General features: G+C 39.7%; 1 protein-coding gene across 1 annotated transcript in view; it reads right to left on the minus strand.

Annotated features, from left to right (window-relative positions):
• MDN1 (MDN1, midasin homolog (yeast)) overlaps positions 1-21,472 on the minus strand; it is a 164,975-nt gene that overhangs the window by 142,558 nt on the left and 945 nt on the right. The window contains exons 2-8 of the mRNA XM_012638185.1: positions 12,544-12,770; positions 9,245-9,469; positions 8,794-8,901; positions 8,524-8,713; positions 5,010-5,252; positions 4,634-4,765; positions 2,885-2,988 (exon numbers count right to left, since the gene is read on the minus strand). Of these exons, the coding sequence (XP_012493639.1) occupies positions 2,885-2,988; positions 4,634-4,765; positions 5,010-5,252; positions 8,524-8,713; positions 8,794-8,901; positions 9,245-9,469; positions 12,544-12,770 (1,229 nt within the window). The remainder of the gene's footprint in view (positions 1-2,884; positions 2,989-4,633; positions 4,766-5,009; positions 5,253-8,523; positions 8,714-8,793; positions 8,902-9,244; positions 9,470-12,543; positions 12,771-21,472) is intronic.

Consider the following 21,472-nt stretch of genomic DNA (forward strand, 5'->3'; position numbering starts at 1 on the left):
AAAAAAAAAAAAGAAAATCATCCTGAATGAGATCTGTAAAAGCTACATTAAAATGGTAATGGGTCAACTAGTAGCTGAGAAGTTCTGAAAACAAAATAATAATCAAGGAGATCTACGTAAGTCCTTAAGTAAATGTAACTTTACTATAATGATAATTAAGTTTATTAATCATACACACATTGGAAATAAATGTGTTATCAAAAGGGGAATAGTCTGCACAAAACGGAACTCAAAGTACAAAAATTTACTGATGTCTATCAGGCACTGCCAAAGAGAGACGAAGATAGAAAATGTCAGTTTGGTCTTTAATCAGGACTTGGTCACCGCAGAAATATACTTAGCTATGGGACAGGGTTAGATCCCTAGGCTCCATCATGGCCTGGACGGAATATCCCTTATGTTTATCTACCTTCTTTGGTTCTAATTCCACACTCTATAAACCACCTAACCTGATATCTGAAAAAATTGCCCAGGAAGGAGAGCACTACAAAGGGAAAAAGCAAGTATTTTAAACTGGCCTTACAGTTCACATTTCAATTTTATTTTTAAAATCGAGTCAGTTTCCTTAAGAAAACTGAGTTTCCAGCCTTGTAAAACTAAACATTAAGACCTTAAAACACGGTGATAAAACTGTGAGGCCCTGTCTGGACCAATATCCCCAAAACATCTTTGCCTCATCACATTCTAAAAACACTGACACAAGATACACTTATTTTCAGCCACTCATTCCCCCTCATATATCTCTAAACTTATACATGCCCACACACATACTTTCATTCTTTCTCTTGTGTCTAAGAGGGAAAAGTCCATATACAGTTATCTGAGGGTTCACCTTAAAAGAAAATTAAAACCAATATCAGGAAAATCCGTCCAAAGAAAGAATTTTTCATTCTGTAAAACATTTTTTTGGTCAGTGTTCAGAAAACAGAGGACACACAGACTGTCTCAATGGCTAAATTTCATACACATAGAAGTGGTCTTTTTAAAAACCAAAATATATATCCAGTATATTTTTCCTAATGGAACAAAGACAGGGTCTCTTACTACATCATCTCCTCCTTCATTTATCTGTCCTCAGTCCAATGCTCTATAGCTGCCATAGCTGGGAGACAGGATCTCAAACTTCTCGATGTACCTGTAAGATGGTTAAGATGCTCCTCACCACACCTATTCTTGGAAAGGCTGTGAAGCTAATCACATACTCAATAAGAGGAGGAAAAACTACTGTGAAACTAGTCACATATTTAACTACTATAAGAAATAGCACATGTAAAATTTTATAAATTCTCTATCAAACAAGAAACCAGTAAAGTAATTCAAGACCTCAAATCAGATCAGTAGGTAACCATGAATAAGCTTCCTATAACATATCACGACTAATCAAATACTTCTATTGTTTAAATCATCCCTAGAATCACTAACAAAATACTCTTCAAAGATAGGAAAAGATGGGCCGGGCGCGGTGGCTCACGCCTGTAATCCTAGCTCTCTGGGAGGCCGAGGCGGGCGGATTGTTTGAGCTCAGGAGTTCAAGACCAGCCTAAGCAAGAGCGAGACCCCGTCTCTACTAAAAATAGAAAGAAATTGGCCAAACAACTAAAAATGGAAAAAATTAGCCAGGCATGGTGACGCGTGCCTGTAGTCCCAGCTACCTGGGAGGCTGAGGCAGGAGGATCGCTTGAGCCCAGGAATTTGAGGTTGCTGTGAGCTAGGCTGATGCCACGGCACTCTAGCCCAGGCAACAGAGTGAGACTCTGTCTTAAAAAAAAAACTGAATTCAAGTTTGTCTGATCTCAAGTTCGTCTGACATCTTTCCATGATGTCCCAGGACTTTCTGGGAAATGTCTAAATCTCGCAGGAAAGAATTTCACTATCTTTGTGAATAAAATCAAGGTCTATTAAAAGGAAGAGAGTCTAGCAAGGCGTCCCTTGATAACTGTTAGGTTAGTTCCACACTCCATCTCATAATGAATGTCTACTGAAATAAATACTAATGCAATCATTAAACACAGTATGATGTTAGTTTCACTTGTGGGCATTTTAAAACCTTGAAGAAGCTATACAGGTATATGCTAACAGTAAGAAATAAACCACTAAGGCCAGTCACGGTGGCTCACGCCTATAATCCTAGCACTTTGGGAGGCTGAGGCAGCAGGATCACTTGAGGTCAAGAGTTCAAGACCAGCCTGGGCAACATAGTAAGACCCAGTCTCTACATAAAATAAAAAAAATTTTAAAATAGTCAGGCATGGGCATCTGTAGTCCCAGTCACTTGAGAGGCTGAGCCAGGAGGATCGCTTGAGGCAGGATTTTTAGGAGGAAGAGAGAATAGAAAGGGAAGGGAGAGGGGAGGGGAGGGAGAAGAGGAAGGGTGGAAGGAGAGAGAGAAAGAGGAGAGGGGGGAAGGAACAAAGCAATAAACCACTGTCTTTAAGTTATTATAAAATGTTGATGGGGCATATAATAAGTCTGCTCAGTTTTTATTCCTTTGTTCAGGCTTATATTTAATTAATTTCTTTAATTACTTGAAATCTACATATCATCATCATCACCATAGCCATTAATTAGATCACGTGACATGTCTTCAATGCAAGTCATTTCACTTAATCTTTACAGCCACCATTTGACAGGACTCAAACCCAGGATTTTCTAACAATAATTTCACCTCTATTTTTGAAAATATGATAATAAGAGTATTTTTAACTGGTTACTTATTTTTAAGTGGCAAAAAATCCCTTTTGTAAATTGAGAGAAGGCTGGACCTATCATGAGTTCCAACTAATCTTGCTTGAAGTGGGCCCTGAGAACTGTATTCCAGGACCCTGGATTCAGCATGCAAACTTACTGGCACCAGAGTGGGAACAGAAAGGTAAATACGACATACCTCCTGGTTGCAAAAAACTGAAATCCAGGAGCCACTTTCAGGCAGTCACCTCGGCCAGGAATCAAGAGCTCTCCATTTTCCAAAAGAGGAATCAGTACAGAAACCTAAATCACAAAACCCCACTGATAAAGTAAAGCTCTTCAGACAGAAGTAACAAAAAACAAGCAACTCTCTCTCCAAATGACACACCCTCGGAAGAAACACCACTTCTAGTATAAATTGGGGTCAAAATGCAGATGGGGATGTCTGCACCATCTTCACTCTAGCACAGTGATTTATTCACCCAGCATTCCCTGTGTGTCTTCTGTGGACCACAACCAAGAAAGTAAAGCCTAGAGTTTGAAGGAAGATGACAGAGATGCAAACCACACATGATCAGCGTGGCCCTAGGGGTATACAGAGCTATATGTGAAGAGAGGAAGGCTGTGGATCAGAATAGAGTGATTGAGAAGCAAGGCAGTGAAGCCTTCCCTGCGCTAGGCCATTCACTGAATATTAAAGAATGAGCAGAAATTAGCCAGGTTTGGTGGGAGAAAAATGGCACATATACTCCAGGCAAAAGTATTCAAACGCATAAAAAAATGATATGCCTAAGAGCATGACGTGAGAGAATTGTTACGGTGGGGTGGAATATGCATGTAAAGCAGAAGGAAGAGGTAAGGCTTAGAGATAAAGAAAAAAAGGCTTCCTGCTGAGACAAGGACTTTGAGCTTTTCTGTAAGAGTTATTAAGAGGATTTTAGGTCGAGAAAAAAAAAAAAACAGTTACATATTTTAGAAAATCAGCTGTGCAGTAACATGGAAGACAAACTGAAAGGGAGCTAGACTGCAGAAAAGGAGACCGGAAAGGACACTATTCAGGTAACAAAGGCAAGATCGATTGGTAGGTAGATAAAGTAAGAAGGTCAGGACTAAGGCAGTAGGATTGGAAAGAACAGAATGAACAGAGAAGGAAACGGCAATAAGCGATATGGAGACTAACTGAATGGGAGAGAAGAAGAAGAAAGAGGCATCTAGGTTCTGGCTTGGTAACCATGTGGGAAAAAGGCTGTTCTGAGAAAAATAAGACAAGCCCCAATTTGGACATCTTGTTGTCCAAATTGTCTTGGCTATATGACATCCAAGCAGAGATTTTTTTTTTTAAGAGTGTGGACTAGACATATGGATCTAGGAGTTGAGTTTACAGAGAAGTTTGAAAAAGAAAAAACAAAATGAGAAGAGCAGAGAGCCAAGGAAGAGGGTTCTAAAATACCAGACATTATTTTTTTAGGCATCATTATTTCATACATGGCTAGGGGCTGAAAGAGAAACCCAAAATAATATAGGAGCAACTCCAAGATACTCTAAAACTTGAAACTAAAGAAAATTATCCTGGCCGGGCGCGGTGGCTCACGCCTGTAATCCTAGCACTCTGGGAGGCCGAGGCGGGCGGATTGTTTGAGCTCAGGAGTTCAAAACCAGCCTGAGCAAGAGCGAGACCCCATCTCTACTAAAAATAGAAAGAAATTAATTGGACAACTAAAAATATATAGAAAAAACTAGGCGGGCATGGTGGCACATGCCTGTAGTCCCAGCTACTCGGGATGCTGAGGCAGGAGGATCGCTTGAGCCCAGGAGTTTGAGGTTGCTGTGAGCTAAGATGACGCCACGGCGCTCTAGCTCAGGCAACACAGTGAGACTCTGTCTCAAAAAAAAAAAAAAAAAGATAGGAAAAGATGTTAGGAGGCAATGATTTAGCAAGACAACATACCACGTCTAAAGGGGCATAGTCAATATCCTCCAGAAGGATCCAGTGGCCCATTGTGGCTGCCTGTGTCAGGGTGCCAGGCTGCCACACAAACTCTCCAGGGACATCTGTGCAGCGATACATCCCCAACAACATCTGCAGAAAAAGGATAAAGTAATTACTGAAACCACACACCCTGAGGTGTCAATGCTGCACCTTTTCATTAATTGTTAAACTTCTATAGGGATATAGATACGTAGATACTTGAGGTTTACTCAGCTCGGCCCAACAGTACGAGCAAGACCAATAACTCTTCTTATATTCCCTTAGCAAAAACAACACTTGAATGCAAATATTCACAATCATGCCAACCCACCAAAATTCACCATTTCTTTATTACCTTACTGTCAGTCTGATCTCCAAGCTGGACTTTGAGAAGCTGAGGAGGCTTCCTTCTACCTGTCATTGCAGCTAAATATTCAACTAAGGAAGTTTTGCCACATCCTATTGGTCCTTCCAACAACACAGCATTCTGGGAAGCCACTGCCATAGCCATGGTCTGAAGATTTTTGCAGACAGACTCCACCAGCACATAAGACCGAAGGGCCAGCTCATGTTCACGCGAGGAACTCCTATTACTAGTCTAAGAAGGCAAGTGAGAAACAAAAGGCATGTCAACAGTTGTCCTTCCTGGCTGGGTACAGTGGCTCAGGCCTATAATCCCAGCACTTTGGGAGGCTGAGGTGGGAGGATCGCTTGAGACCAGGAGTTCAAGGCCAGCCTGGGCAACACAGAGACACCCATCTCTATAAAAAATTTAAAAATCAGCCAGGTATGGTGGTGCACGTGGCGCGTGCAGTCCCAGCTACTTGGAAGGCTGAGGCGGGAGGATCGCTTCAGCCCAGGAGTTCCAGGCTGCAGTGAGCCATGATTGTGCCCACTGCACTTCTCCAGCCTGGGTGACAGACAAAGACCTTGTCTCCAAGGTTAAAAAAAAAAAAAAAAAAGAATCCTTCCCCTAAAAGAACATAGGTTAATTTCTACAACAATGCTTCCACTGACCTTACATAAACCTCTGCCAATAATTAGTACTACCAAAACTATAATAACATGCATGTTATCCAAAGTAAGGATCTGACATTTTTTTCCTTTACTTTCCATTTTTTGGTGGGAGGGGGAAGTAGGAAAGCAGAATTTGTTAACAAATTTAAGAAAACATCTCCCAAAGTTTAAGCAAACAAAAGAATTGACACACAAGGGTAGAGAACAAATCTCATCTACTACTGTTGGATTTTTAAAATTTTTTTTCCTCTTCCCATATGTTTCACATCTAAGATCAACAATGCACACAATAAATTTTTGAGACAAGTGAATTATGGACACTGAGAGGATATTTTGTATTATAAAACTGTTCATTTTTTAGGTATAATAAGAGTAAAGGGGCTATTTTTTTAAGTATTTTTCTTTTAGAGGTATATATTGAAGTATTTAGGTATAAAATAATATGATGGACCGGGCGCAGTGCCTCACGCCTGTAATCCTAGCTCTCTGGGAGGCCGAGGCGGGCGGATTGTTTGAGCTCAGGAGTTCAAAACCAGCCTGAGCAAGAGCAAGACCCCGTCTCTACTAAAAATAGAAAGAAATTAATCGGACAACTAAAAATACATAGAAAAAAAAAAAATTAGCCGGGCATGGTGGCGCATGCCTGTAGTCCCAGCTACCCGGGAGGCTGAGGCAGAAGGATTGCTTGAGCCCAGGAGTCTGAGGTTGCTGTGAGCTAGGATGACGCCACAGCACTCTAGCCCAGGCAACACAGTGAGACTCTGTCCAAAAAAAAAAAAAAAAAAAAGAATTAAAATAATATGATGCCTGGGATTTGCTCCAAAATAATACAGTGAGAGGAAATCATGCAGAAATATAAATAAAACGTAACTGATCATAAATTGGTAATTACTGAAGCTGGGTGATAGGTACACATCAGTATTCATTACACTATTTTTTCTACTTTGGAATATATTTGACACTTTCCATACCAAAAAATTAAAAATAACATTAATAATGCACCCAATAAGTTTAATGGGTATAGTTTTCAGTTTTGCAAAATGAAAAAGTTCTGGAGATTGGTTGCACAACAATGTGAACTGAAGTATAAACTTTAAAATGTTAAGACGGTAAATGTTATGAGTACATCACTACAAAATTTAATTAAATAGTAATGCATCGAATATACATGGGAGAAAAGATTTCTTGGGAAAGTAGAATGATTAATAACTTTTAAGGGGTAGTAACTTCTTAAACATGACAAGTCCCCTAGAGATGTGAGAGAACAAAATGAGAAATTCAGGACTGGAAGCTCTTAAACTTTCCTTAGGGCTATCACTCTCAGCAATCTGGCAGGGAGGGCGAACACAGCATCATTCTGCACTTATGCCCCATTGGCTTCACCACCACCCACCACCCACCAGGCCTATCCCTACCAGAGTCCTTCCCTATATTAAATTCTAATGCCCCAAACCTAATTTGTTAGGACACTGGTTACAGGATTGGAGGCAGGGGTAGAGAGGTGAGCATTGTAGGAAATGGGTCTTAGCCACTACAAGGAAACTCAAAGAGCTTTGGAGATGCTGGTTTTTTGGTGTTATTTACACATACACATTCAATTTATGAATAACCACTGAGCTATAACACTTATGACATGCACATTTTCCTCTATACATATATATGTATCACACATTAATTCTTTTTAACATTTTGTTAACACTACTACCCAGGGACAAAGTGACAGTTCAAGAAATGACCCACTGGCTCACACCTGTAATCCCAGCATATTGGGAGGCTGAGACAGGAGTACTGCTTGAAGCCAGGCGTTTGAGGCCAGCGTGGGCAACACAGCAAGACCCTGCCTCTACAAACAAAAATAAAATTTAAAAAGAAAAGAAGAGAAATAACCCAGGACTTGTTCCAAGAAGAAAAGTGAGTGGATCTGTTCATCAGATGAAGTGATAACTGAATAAAGCCTGCTGGGGGAAGAAGACTGGTTCCCAGTGGTTCCAGATTTATAATGCATAAGCTTAAGTGTGGTCTGGAGCCATGTTCCTGGAAAGGAGGTCATTTCATATGGCAGGAAGGAAGTACGTTACAAATACTCACCTCTCATACAACTGACAGAATATTTTGGTGGAAAAGAGACTGCTGGGAGTTATCACTAGGCCTCGCCCTGTCTTTGCCACAGAGCAATCCAAAGGCCTCCAAGCAAGTCATTCTGCCTTTGAACTACATTAATATGGGATCATGACCCGTGCAACCCAACTTCACACAGTTGTCCTAGCAAACAGGAAGATAAATGGGCCAGCCATGGTGGCTCACGCCTATAATCCTAGCACTCTGGGAGGCCAAAGCGGGAGGATTGCTTGAGCTCCTGAGTTACAGACTAGCCTGAGCAAGAGCAAGACCCCATCTCAACTAAAAATAGAAAAATTAGCCAGGTGACATGGCATGCACCTGTAGTCCCAGCTACTCAGGAGGCTGAGGGCAAGAGGATCACTTGAGCCCAGGAGTTTGAGGTTACAGTGAGCTACAATGATGCCACTGCACTCTACCCAGGGCAACGGAGCAAGACTATCTCAAAAGGAAAAAAAAAGATATATGGAAGAGAGAGCTTTGCTAGAGTTAAAGGCATCCCATAAAGCATCACTACAGTTTCTAATTTCACATTAAACAGAGACAAAGGGAATACAAAGGAAAGTCCAAGGTGAATTTCTCTTCAATTTCTCCCCTGAACGCTTCCAAAATTGGCGTAGCAATTAAACAAATTCAACTTAGCTTACACCTTGTACACAGAGCCCAGCCAAGGAAAGAGCACAGTTGTGTTTAGGAGGGAGAAGGGGACACACCCCCTACTGATGCCAACATACCTGCTCACCAAGGGCTGGTGGCTGCCGGGGAAGCACCACACCACAGACAGCTGTCACCCTGGAAGAGAGGTCAGCTGAAATAAGGTGTCCCTGTAAGCACTGCTGTTCCTTCTTACTCCAAAGGGAGGCTTCTGGATTGGCCAAAACCAAGGCCTTCTCCAAGTCCTGCAATTGGGCCTCTTCTAATAATCTAACGGAAAGGAGAATCTCATCAATTATTTTATTGCACATAAAACCCACAGCAGAACTTCTAGGAAGGCTCCTGCTTACCTCAACCTGAAATGGATCAATTCATCACTATTAAAAATCTTCTTAAGGAATGATAATTTGTGCTCTTCATTCATACAGGTGACCAATGCAAGACAATTGGCTGTGTACCTGGAGAAAAAGTATATAAATTCAGTTGATCCACAGCTGATTATAAAGAATAAAGAAAATTTACTAGCCAACTAAACACTAGAAAAGGAAATCTTAAAGAACTATTACAATACTCATTTAAGAGTAGAAAAGGCAAATCAGCCACAATGAATTCACTTTGTGGAAGGTGAAAAAAATCATATCCTCTGAAATGACACATGATTAAGAATGAACTCAAAAACCGTAAGAATGTAACAAATATAAAATGGTTTCCTGTCCCTCTTCACACACACACACAGAACTCCATATGCACCCTCTACCATCCCCACACTAGAAGCACAAGAAAAGTCTAACAGCTACACACCAGCGGACCAAGGTATCATGGCTTCTGAGGAGAGGAACACACACACTCCAGTCCCAGAGCTCCCGGAACACAGACTGCTCTTGCTGCAAAAACTTGTAGGCTGCTTCCATTAGGTCCCGGAGCTTCATCCGCCTGCGCCCATAGCGGACTGGATTAGCATCTGAACTCTCTAGAAAGAGTCTTTGAAAGACTGGGGAAGTATCCTTGAAATATCTCAGGGCAAACCTTCAGGAAGAAAGACAGTTAGAATACAGATGTCCCTGACTTCCAAAGGTTCGACTTATAATTTTTTTACGTTACAATGGGTTTATCACAGTATTAAATACATTTTCAACTTACAACTTTTTTTTTTTTTTTTTGAGACAAAGTCTCACTCTGTTCCCCAGACTACAGTGCATGGCACCATCAAAGCTCACTGCAACCTCAAACTCCTGGTCTCAAGGCATCCTCCTGCCTCAGCCTCTCGAGTAGCTGGGACAACAGGTGTGTGCCACCAAGCCCAGGTGATCTTTTAAAAAATTTTTTGTAGCACCAAAATCTCCCTATTGTTGCTTAGGCTGGTCTCGAACTCCTGAACTCAACTGATCCTCCCGCCTCAGCCTCCCAAAGTGCCACAATTACAGATGGGAGCCACCACACCTGACCAATTTTCAACTTAATATTTTCCACAAAGAGTATCTGTTATTTTCATTACTTGGTGAGAGAATCAAAGAACACATCTCTGCTAATACAGGACCACAGGAGAAAACAGAACTCCCAAGGATCTGAGAACATGGGGAGACAAATGTTAACCACCTAGTCCTCAAATTGTATTCTGTTCAATTTCAGAAACCAGTACCATGGCATGAGATATGTAACTACGATATAAAAACATAAAATAATTACCCACAAAAGCAGAGGTACTTGTAGAGTTTACTATTGAAAATGCACTTACTTCCAATGAACATTTTATTGAACACTATGAGCCGGCCAGACAATGTGTTAATACCTAGGGATTCAAAACCAAAGAGATATTTTTCTTGAGGAGCCTGCCACCTAATAGTGGAGACAGTCAATTACAGAAACAACAAGGGACACAAAGAAAAAAGATTCAACTGAACCTGGGCATAGGGGGCAGGAAGAGATGCTTAGGTTGCATCTTAAAGGATGAAGAGGAGACCCACATGAAGGTGTGAAGAAAAAAAAAACATTCCATGCAGATGAAACAAAAAGTTCACTGAGACAGCATCAGGAAACAGCGTGGTATGCAGAAGCAACCACAAGCAGTGTGTTATAACTAGATAACTACTGGCAGAAAATGAGATGAAGGGAAAGGCAGTGGCCAGAATATATGAAGCTTATGAAGCCACAGTAAAGATGCTGAGGCTTCATTGTACTGACTTCGTTTCCCACACAGATCTATTCTTCTATGATAAATTCTAACACAATTAATGAGAAACACTGGTGTAAACTGAGTTATAAAGGCTTCTTTATACACTCAGAAAAAGCTTGAGTAGCCCTAGAATCTTTAGCTTGGTTGTTCAGTGAAGGTCTTCCCCAGTATGACGCTAGTCTGTAAAGACTGGGTGAGGTGGCTATTTTTTCAAATGCCCAAGTCTTAACTACAATAACAACAACAAAAAATCGCAAGGCACACAAAGAAGAAGAGAAACAGAGTCCAAAAAGGGAAAAAATAAAACTCCAGAAACCAGCCGGGCGCGGTGGCTCACGCCTATAATCCTAGCATTCTGGGAGGCCAAGGCGCGCGGATCACTCAAGGTCAGGAGTTCGAGACCAGCCTGAGCAAGAGCGAGACGCCGTCTCTACTAAAAATAGAAAGAAATTAATCGGACAACTAAAAATATATAGAAAAAAATTAGCCGGGCACGGTGGCGCATGCCTGTAGTCCCAGCTACTCGGGAAGCTGAAGCAGAAAGATTGCTTGAGCCCAGGAGTTTGGGGTTGCTGTGAGCTAGGCTGACTCCACGGCACTCTAGCCTGGGCAAAAGAGTGAGACTCTGTCTCAAAAAAAAAAAAAAAAAAAAGGAATCTTTTCTTATCACAATAAAATGAAACAAATCAATAGAAGAAAAACTGGAAAATGCACAAATATATGGAAACTAAACAACATACTCTAGAACAACTAAACGGGTCAAAAAATAAGTCACAAGGGAGATTAGAAAACACCTTTGGACAAATGAAAACAGAAACATAATAAACCAAAATAAGTCACAAGGGAAATTAGAAAACACCTTCAGACAAATGAAAACAAAAACATAATAAACAAAAATATATCGTATGCAGTAAAAGCAGTATTAACAGAGAGGTTTATAAACACATACATTAAAAAAGAAGAAAGATCTCAAGTCAATAACCTAACTTTACACCTTAAGGAACCAGCATAAGAACCACTAAACCTAAAGATAACAGAAGAAAACAATAAAGATTAAAGCAGAGATTAATGAAATAGAGATTAGAAAAAACAAAAACTCAATGAAACTAAGAGTTGGTTTTTGAAAGATCAACAAAATTGAAAATCTTTTCCTAGACTAAAAAAAAGAGGACTCGAATAACTAAAATCAGAAATGAAAGAGGAGGTATTATAACCAAAGCCACAGAAACAAAGTATTATGAGAGAAAGCTATGAATGACTGTATGCCAACCTAGAATAGATAAACTTCTAGAAACACATAACCTATCAAGACTGAATTATGTGTGAGTGCAGTGATCCTAGCACTTTGGGAGGCCCAGGCTGGAGGACTGCTTGAGTCCAGTTTGAGGTTGCAGTGAGCTATCATCACATCACTGCACTCCAGCCTCAGTGACACTTTAAAAGATAAATATGTTTAAATCCAATTATAACACCATTTCTTGCCACACTGAGTCAGCTAGATCTGTAGAAAGTTGGAAGGGACACTATAGCCAGCACTTCAAATTCACCCCCTCAGCTGCTCCAACAGCAAAGAAATCTCACCCATCTGAGATGGATGCTATAAGAGCCTCACCTAAATCTCATTCAAATTTGTCTCATATGCATGTTTCGCCACATAATGCAATCCTTGAGTGGATTGGGGACATATCTTGGCCATTTTTCCAGACTGTTTTCATGGCCAAGATTGAAAAGAAACCTTGTAAATGCTCACTGAACTGAGCTGGATATATGGATTCCGCTGTGATTATTTTTATAAAACGGTACTACTTATCTCTCTCCTTTCTGTATTTCCCTTTTTCCTTCTCAGCTCAGACTCCTCCTTACTTCCCAAGAGGGATCAGGTTCTAGCACCTCAAGCAGAAACACGAAGAATAAAACTGCTACTCACGGGAGGACATCAGGATGGTTACCAATGAGTTTGCTCATTGACACACAGAGCCTTTCATGTAGATCATGGTTAACCTGGCCTCCAGCTTTAATGGCTTCAGCATTCCTTTCCAGCAAATCCAGAAGGAGAGGGCGCAGCTGGTGACCAACCAGAACAGTACAATCCTTATCCAGGAGTAACTGTGCTAAGGTACTGAGGATACACTGGCGATCTTGAGGTGTCCACACCTGAGAAAAAGGCAAAACAAAATATCTATGTAAACATATTCATTTGCCCTGCTGGCGAAGAACACAAAAGAGTCCTATCTTGGAATCAAAATATCCAATTTCCAGACTTCAGAAGTCAGTTTCTCTTATAAAATACAGTGGGGGTTTTTTTGGAACAGAGGATTAGAGTTAATTTAATGTAAAGGCTATTGCAAATAAGTCTCAGTCCACTGCAATTTGAGGTAAAAGGGATTCCACTTAAATGCTACACAGCTTCCCTGAAAAAATAATCTATGTTTCAGCGTCTCCACATTCTCCAGGGAATCCAAAACTTCAGTAATCCTTAACTCTTGAAGGAAAACATAGGAATTTTGCAGTTAGTATGCAAAACTGCCAGCTCTCCTGAGGAAAGAACAGAGGTGGGAAATTAATTCCTAGAAACAAATGATATCCCTAATCAAGGCTATCAAGATTTCAGCCTCTATTTAATAAACAAAACAGATCCAAAGTAGACAACTACACTTTGATAAGATGAAATAAAACACAAAATTCTAGTGCCTGGGCTCAGAATATCCATAAGCATAAAAAGGAATACTAAAAATTGCATAGAAGGTATTATATTGCTAGTGTGTATAAAAGTGTGCAAAACCCTTTCTGCCTGGCAATGTGACAGGAGATTTAAATTACCAAAGAGGTACATGCTCTCTGACCCTCCAAGTCCAATGCCATGACATGATCTTAAGGAGTTTCATGCTAAATAGTTATCTACAAAATGCATCTTGAACACATCCTAAATACCATGTGCAAAAATGTAACGAGTTTTCCAAAATTGTTTCTCAGAAAACGAGAGGTCACCTTACACATGAGCTCTTACAAGTTTCCATGTTACAAGGCACTCTCTCATGAAAACACCTGCTTCAGAACAAAGCACTGATTGGGGAAAGATGTCACCTTGAAACAATTTCTGTCAGTATTAGTTCTGTAGCTCATAGGAAGCAAAGTGAAGAATTCCACAAAAATAGAGGCAAAGAAATTTAACAGATTTGGCCAGGATTCACAAGGGCATGACCTTACATTTTCAACTGATGAATGTCCCTATAAACAAGCCATCTAAAGATACAATTTTTAGGCTGGGCGCGGTGGCTCACACCTGTAATCCTAGCACTATAGGAGGCAGAGGCGGGTGTTGGACAGCTAAAAATATATAGAAAAAATTAGCCGGGCATGGTGGCACATGCCTGTAGTCCCAGCTACTTGGGAGGCTGAGGCAGAAGGATCGCTTGAGCCCAGGAGTTTGAGGTTGCTGTGAGCTAGGCTGACGCCACGGCACTCTAGCCCGGGCAACAGAGCAAGACTATATCTCAAAAAAAAAAAAAAAGATACAATTTTTAAAATAATAAAGTGGTTGTGTGGAAAAAAGAAATATCCAAACAAAATAAGCCCAACTGTCCTAAACATGTTACACAAATGGATACCTGTGGACTGAGAAAAAACTTCCAGAGAGAACATAATAAATTTTCTCTTCAGTGTCCTCTCAGTGGCTCAAGCCTGCAGTCCCAGCTACTTTGGGAGGCTAAGGCCAGAGGATCATTTGAGCCCAGGTGTTCAAGGCATGCCTGGGCAACACAGTGAGGCCTTGTTTCTTAAAAAAATTTTTTTCTTCAAAGCATAATCTGGAAAACTGTGTCAGAAGAAATTTCCTAAAAATCAACTTTTTGAGATACAATTTATGTATTATAAAATGCACCCATTTAAGTATACAGTTTTTAACAAAAGTACACACCCATGTAAGCACCATCCCCATTAAGGTACCAAAGCAAAAGTTCCCTCAAGTTCAGTTGCAGTGAACCCTCTCACTCCAGACAACCACTGATTGATTCTTATTTCTACAGATTAGATTTGCCTGTTCTAAAACTTTATATATATGAAATCATGCAGTATGTACTCTTTTCCATCTGGCTTCTTTACTCAGCATAATGCTTCCGGCAATCATCCATATAGTTGTATGCATAGACAATTTATTCCATTTTATTACTAAGTACTATTTCACTGTATGAATTTACCATAATTTATCTATTGACATGCTGATAGACGTTTTCACTGTTCTCAGCTATCAATAAAGCTACTATAAACATTCATATACAAGAGATTTATGAACATACATTCATTACTTACACTTTTTCATTTCCCAAGAGTGAGACTGCTGGATTATATATATGGTAACTATATCCTCAACTTAAAAATAAATTTTAACATTTTAAAATTTTTAAAGAAATTCCTTAATGTTTAACTGTAATTTTTAAATTAGGGCCGGGCATAGAGGCCCACGCCTGTAATCCTAGCACTCTGGGAGGCTGAAACAGGAAGATGGAGTTCAAGACCAGCCTCAGCAAGAGCTAGATCACGTCTGTACTAAAAATAGAAAAAATTAGCGGGCGTGGTGACGCACACCTGTAGTCCCAGCTACTCAGGAGGCTGAGGCATGAGGATTGCTTGAGCCCAGGAGTGTGAGGTTTCTGTGAGCTATGATGACACCACCACACTCTACTGTGAGACTGTCTCAAAAAAAAAGGGGGGGAAAAAAAGAAAAATAAATTTTAATTTTTAAATTAGGTTATCTAGTCATTTGCACAAGTTCTTAATATCTGACAGTCCTTTAACATCCAGTCTAACAAATCTTTCTCTACCTCAATCTCGTGATTTTTCCCCTATTTTTTTTCCTAGAGGCTTTAAATTTTAGAACAATGCATTTCAAGTTAATACATGGGTTTGATATAAGGTGGGGTAAAGGTTCACTTTCTTTCCCTATGAATATCCTTCTGTCCAGCACAAATTGTTAAAAAAAACTATCCATTCTCTGTTTAATTCTTTCACAATTTTATTAAAAATCAATTGACCTTATCATATGTGGGTATATTTTTGGATGCTCTATTGTCTATGTTTATCATTACACAAATACCACAGTCTTGGTAACTGTAGCTTTATGTTTTGAAATCAGGCAGTTTAAGTCTTCCAACTTTCTCTTTTCCAAAATCATTTTGGCTATTCTGCTTAACTTGCATCTCCATTTAAACTTTGGAACTGTTTTGTGAGTTTCTATACACATACGCACACCCAAAAGTCTGCTGAGATTTTGACTGGGATTGTTTCAATTTGTAGATCAATTTGGGAGAAACCTCATCCTAACAATATTGAGTCTCTCAATTCATGAACATTTTTCCATTTATTTAGGTCTTATTTACCTTACCAATGGTTTATAGTTTTATAGTTTCCAGTGTACAGATCTTGCACAAATTTTGTTAAATTTAAATTTATCACAGTATTTTATTGTTTTTGGAAGCTGCTGTAAACACTGTTTTAAAATTCATTTCTCAGCTTTAGCTTTGCGCAGTGGCAGTATCGTAGCCAATGAGGTTTATCCGAGGCGCGATTATTGCTAATTGAAAACTTTTCCCAATACTCCGCCATGACGACTTGCAATATAGTCGGCACTGGCAATTTTTGACGGTCCCTACGGGGACTGAACAAAAAAAAAAAAAAATTCATTTCTCAATTATCTTAAATATAAATACGACTTTTATATATTGACCTTGTATCCTGTGACTTTATAAAATCTACCTTATTGTGAAGATTCCTTAAGATTTTCTATATACAAAATTCTGTATTTAGCAAACACACACTTTTATTTTTTACTTTTCAATCCATACACCCTTTCGTATTCTTGTCATTCGGCAATGGCTAGGAACTCCGATACATCGGAGTTACCAACCTAAGCGGTAAGAGTAGACATCCCTGCCCTATTCCTGTATTAACTATGATATAGTTGTAGGTTTTTGAAGATGATCTTTACCAGCTTTAGCAAATTTTGTTCTATTTCTAGCTTGCTTTGTCTATTTTTTGAGTGGGCTTTGGTAGTTTATAATCTTTAAATGCTCCTTTCACCTAAGGATTGGCATAAAATTGTTCATATTAGTCACTCAGCCTTTTACTGTTTTTAGAATACGTAATGCTGGTCTTCTGCATTTCCTGAATTTTCCAAATTTTCTGCCATGAACAATATTATTAATACTAGTTAATGAGGCTTAGAAAAACAAATACACATTTTACTAAAACCCCAAAAAGGGTAAATGCCAGGCCAGGCCAACAAGAAAAGGGGCCAGGTAGACAGGGATATCTGTGAGCATTTGAGGGTGGGGGTTATAGGAAAACTACACAACTACACAACCTGCAAGCCCAGGGCCTTTGTTAGCCAAAGTATCTTTGATTGTATCAGCTGACCTGCTGCTATAGGCAACAAAAATAAAGCAATAAATGCTAAAGGATTTACTACTTAATCCTTCTGTGACTACTCTTGTAACATTCAGGTAATAGTATTCTTAGGAAATCCTGCCTTTCTCCTTATAAACTGAGATCCACTGGAAAAGGGAAAGGGCTACAATCCTCATGGTTACCCTTCCTATTTTCTCACTTCTCTAATTTTCTGTGATGCTTAAATGGGTTTTATTTAGTGGCTGGGCTACAGGCAAGTATGAGGGAAGCTGAAGGATGCTGATTACTTAACAAACAGAAGAAAAAACACTCTAAGGTGGGGTTCAGCTCGTCTCTTCCCACCAAAAATATCAACCAATTCAGTTCCTTTGCTACAATGACAATAAAATTAATCAAATTTACCAAAATTAGCCTAGGAAAATAGAAAAGGAGAGAACATTTTTTGATATTCGTATGTCTGTATATTTAGTATATTGAGAATATACTGTGGTAGTGAAATTACTACATTCTCATATTCAAATGCTAACTGGTCAGTTAGCCCTTCTCAAAACAGAGTTAATTAAAGGTATAAAGCAAGCTTTTCTTTGAAATTATCTCACCTCAGTTTTTATTTATAATTACATGTATCAGCTGAAATGAGTACATTCAGCTAATGAGAGACAATATCTAGTGTACCCTATAAAACCCAAGCAATCAAGAAAACCAAAATCTTTCCTACTTCTAATTATTTTCATAATTACACCACAGAGTTGCTTTTACTACAGTTGAACCTGAGTTAAAAATAGCACTAAAGAGTCATCATTTGTTTAAAACATTGGAAGTTTTTCAAGGCTGCCTGCTGCCAAAAATAAGAAAGTACCATGATTTGTGAGTGTATTAATCTGTTCATTCAGTCAATAAACATTACTGCTTACTACATGTCAGACACTGTACTGGACACTAGAGCGAAACAGTCCCTTCTCTTAAGGCTTCCGTCCCCCACCCCCGGTCCTCAGATCGCTACTGTTCCCTGCCTATTAGGGACCAGGCCGCAGAGCTCCATCATGCCCCCACCACCATCCGTGGAAAAATTGTCTTCCATGACACTGGTCCCTGGGGACAAAAAGGTTGGGGACCGCTGTCTTAAGATACTCTCAACCAACTGGTTGAGTTAGTTCAAGGTACTCTCAACTAATTGGTCAGTTAATTGAAACAAAGGGGTAAGTAGGAAAAATAAAGGGGGAAAATAAGAGCAGTCATCTGGAGAAGGTAATTGCAAAAGTGGTCTTCCAGAACAAATAGAAGTTAATTGAATACTCTGGTTTCTCTTCAAAACGAATAAATCTTTCACCTTTTCCTAAAGATTTCCGTGGAGAGGGACAGTTATGAGTTGGTAACCAAATTTTTTGAGGTCTTGCTTAGGCAAGGCTAAGAAAAAAGAAAAAGAAGTTAATTGAGCAAGGGGCACAGAAAACAGAAGCATTCTAAGGAAAGGAAATGCAAAGTCAATGAGGCAAGAAACAGCAAGGGAAGGCCCAGACAATAGTAGCACAATGTAACAACAGGTGACTCCAGATAGCAACAGCAGGGAGTAACAACCTGCGGTCGTTCGGGGAATCTCAGCATTGCTGCTGTATCAAGCCCTGGGCAGAGAGTAGAAAATCAGGCTGGGGCAGAGTTTCCTTCTTAATTTTGACTACTGCCATTTGGGGCTGAGTAATTCCTTGCTATGGGGAGTTGTCTTGTGCATTACAGGATGTTTAGCAGCATCCCTGGCCTTGATGCACTAGATGCACTAGGAGCACCCCCACCATAAACAGTTGTGATGTCAAAAAATGTCTCCAGATTTGCCCCAGGGGCATTATTCCCCCGTTCCCCGCCCCCCCAACCATTGGGCTGGAGGGATATGCTGGAGATGCACCAAAGAACACATCATATGCCATTTTAGAAAGCTTTGGGTTTGATTCTGGAAACAATGGGGAGCTTTATGCAAAATGGTGACAGATTCAGATTTGTCTCATTAATGATTACATTAAGTGACCCGGACAGGGAATCTATAGAGTAAAAAAGTAGGTAATTGTTGTTTGGGATGAAGAATGATGTCTAAAGGGTATAAAGGTTTCTTTCTGAGGTAATGAAAATGTCTTAAAACTGACTGGTGACAGCAGCACATATCTGTGAATACAGTAGTCCTCTCCTTACTCAAGGAAGATACATTCCAAGACCCCCAGTGGGTGCCTGAAAGTCCTGATAGTACCGAACCCTATATATACTATGGTTTTTCCTATATCACCTATGATAAAGTTTCATTTATAAACTAGGCACAGTAAGAATAATAATAAAATGGAACAATTATAACAATATACTATAATAAAAGTTATGTGAATGTGGTCTCTCTTAAAATGCCTTATTGTACTGTACTTGCCCTTTTTCATGTTCTGATGTGAGATGATAAAATGACTATGAAGTGAGGTGAATAACATAGGCATTTAGATGTAGAGTTAGGCTACTACTGACCTTGGGACAATACATCAGGAGGATCATCTGCTTCCAGTGATCCTGGATCGTTGAGCCTCAATGATGTCAATGACTAGCAGGTGGGTAACATATACAGTGTGGATATACTGGCCGAAGGGATGATTCACATTCTTAGAGGGACAGCGTGGGATAGGGTAGGACAGGTGGGACATCGAGAGATTTCTTAACACTACTCAGAATGGCACAAAATTTAAAACTTACAAATTTATTTCTGGAATTCTCCATTTAATATTTTCGGATCTCAGTTGACTGCGGTAACTGACACCATGGAAAGCAAAACCACGGGTAAGGAGGACTACTGCATAACAAAAACCTCTGAACTGTACACCTTAAATAGATTATATAGTATGTGAATGGTATTTCAATAAAGCTGTTTTAAAAATAAGTGATTACTAAAGTTCACATTTACTGATTACTTACCATGTGCCTGGCACTTTGGTAAGCTCCTCACGTGTTATCTAGTCCTCTCAACAGCCTCATTTACAGCAATAGTAAAGCCAACCACTCTTACAGACAGCGCTTGCTATATTCCAGGCATTTACTCCTCAAAGCAACCCATAAATTAAATATCATCCCCATTGTACAGACGGGGAAACTGGAAAAAAAACATTAAGGTCACAAAGGTGATAGCAGAACCTGGAATCCATGTCACAGAGCCTGGTTCCAGAGTCCCTGCTTTTAACCACTCCCTGTAACTCTCGAGCAGCTACCACATGTAATATAAACTTGACCTAGAAACAGATTTAGGGGAGTTAACTTGCCCAAGGGCATGAAAGCAATTAAGTAAAAGAAAGTGGACTTAAATCTTTAGTCATACTCCAGATCCAGTGCCCTAGCATGCTCTTAACCACTCTGCTCTTCTTGAACTTAATGATAAAGGAAGTAGGGATGGTAGCGGTAGTAGGGACAAAGAGGAAGGAACAGATTTAATACTTAAAGCAAGAATCAGGAGGACTTTCTTCTTATATGTCTGGAAGAAGGAATGATTGCAGACAGTTCTCTACGATGAGTGACCAGACAGAAGATAGCATCACCAGCTGAGATAACGAACAGTGAAAGCACAATCCTAAAAAAACTCTTACTTCAGATCCCAAATATCATGAAAATCAATATTTCAAAAAGTCTTTTGCTGCTTTCCAATAAAAATATTTTGTTTTCAAAAATAGGGACAAAAATAGAATGGCAATACAATCAACTCTTCTGAGTGAAAGGCTTCAAATTGTTCCCCAAAATTGAAAGGAACAAGCCTGAAAGACATTTCTGAGATTAGACAGAATTTAACAATATGCGGCAAAGGAAGGGGAGAAGCAATTCTATCGCAATCTCCTTATATCAACTGAAATTTCTAGTAGCTTTCTAGTTCAGCAGCATTATCATTAAATTTCTAAAATCTGAGTGTTTCTTACATTTCAATGTCAGATTCCCCTAAAACCTTATCTAATAAAGGTTACAAACCATTTTTCCACTCCATCCCAATACAGAAACACCAATTTCGCCTCCAATTACAGTGGGAATCATAAATCCCCTGGAGCTAGTGCAAAACCCTAAATCCAGAAACTGTGCTCTAAATTCTATGACCGCTTACAGAAAAAGCCTCTAGTAACAATTAAGGAGGCTTTCACAAACTCAAGTCATCTAAACTGTTTATCTCCTTCCCTAGCCAAACCCACCAAAAATCAGTTTTCTTTCTAGAACTCCCATTTGTGTTAGTAATTCCCTTCATTCCATCTTCTCTGGAGGCCTGCAAGCCAGAAATCCAGAAGACATACTCGACTCGCCTTTGGTTCTCATGATTTGTCACTATACAGAAATGCCTCTCATGTTAGTTCCCGGCCGCTCCAGATTGCCCAGGTCCCTCAGTCTCTCACCCAAAATACTGCTGTTGCTTCCTGAGCAATGGAATATATGCGTGGGCAATGCATTTGTGACTGAATCAG

The sequence above is a fragment of the Propithecus coquereli genome, unplaced genomic scaffold, assembly GCF_000956105.1.
Source record: "Propithecus coquereli isolate 6110/MARCELLA unplaced genomic scaffold, Pcoq_1.0 Scaffold127, whole genome shotgun sequence".
NCBI classification, from domain to species: domain Eukaryota; kingdom Metazoa; phylum Chordata; class Mammalia; order Primates; family Indriidae; genus Propithecus; species Propithecus coquereli.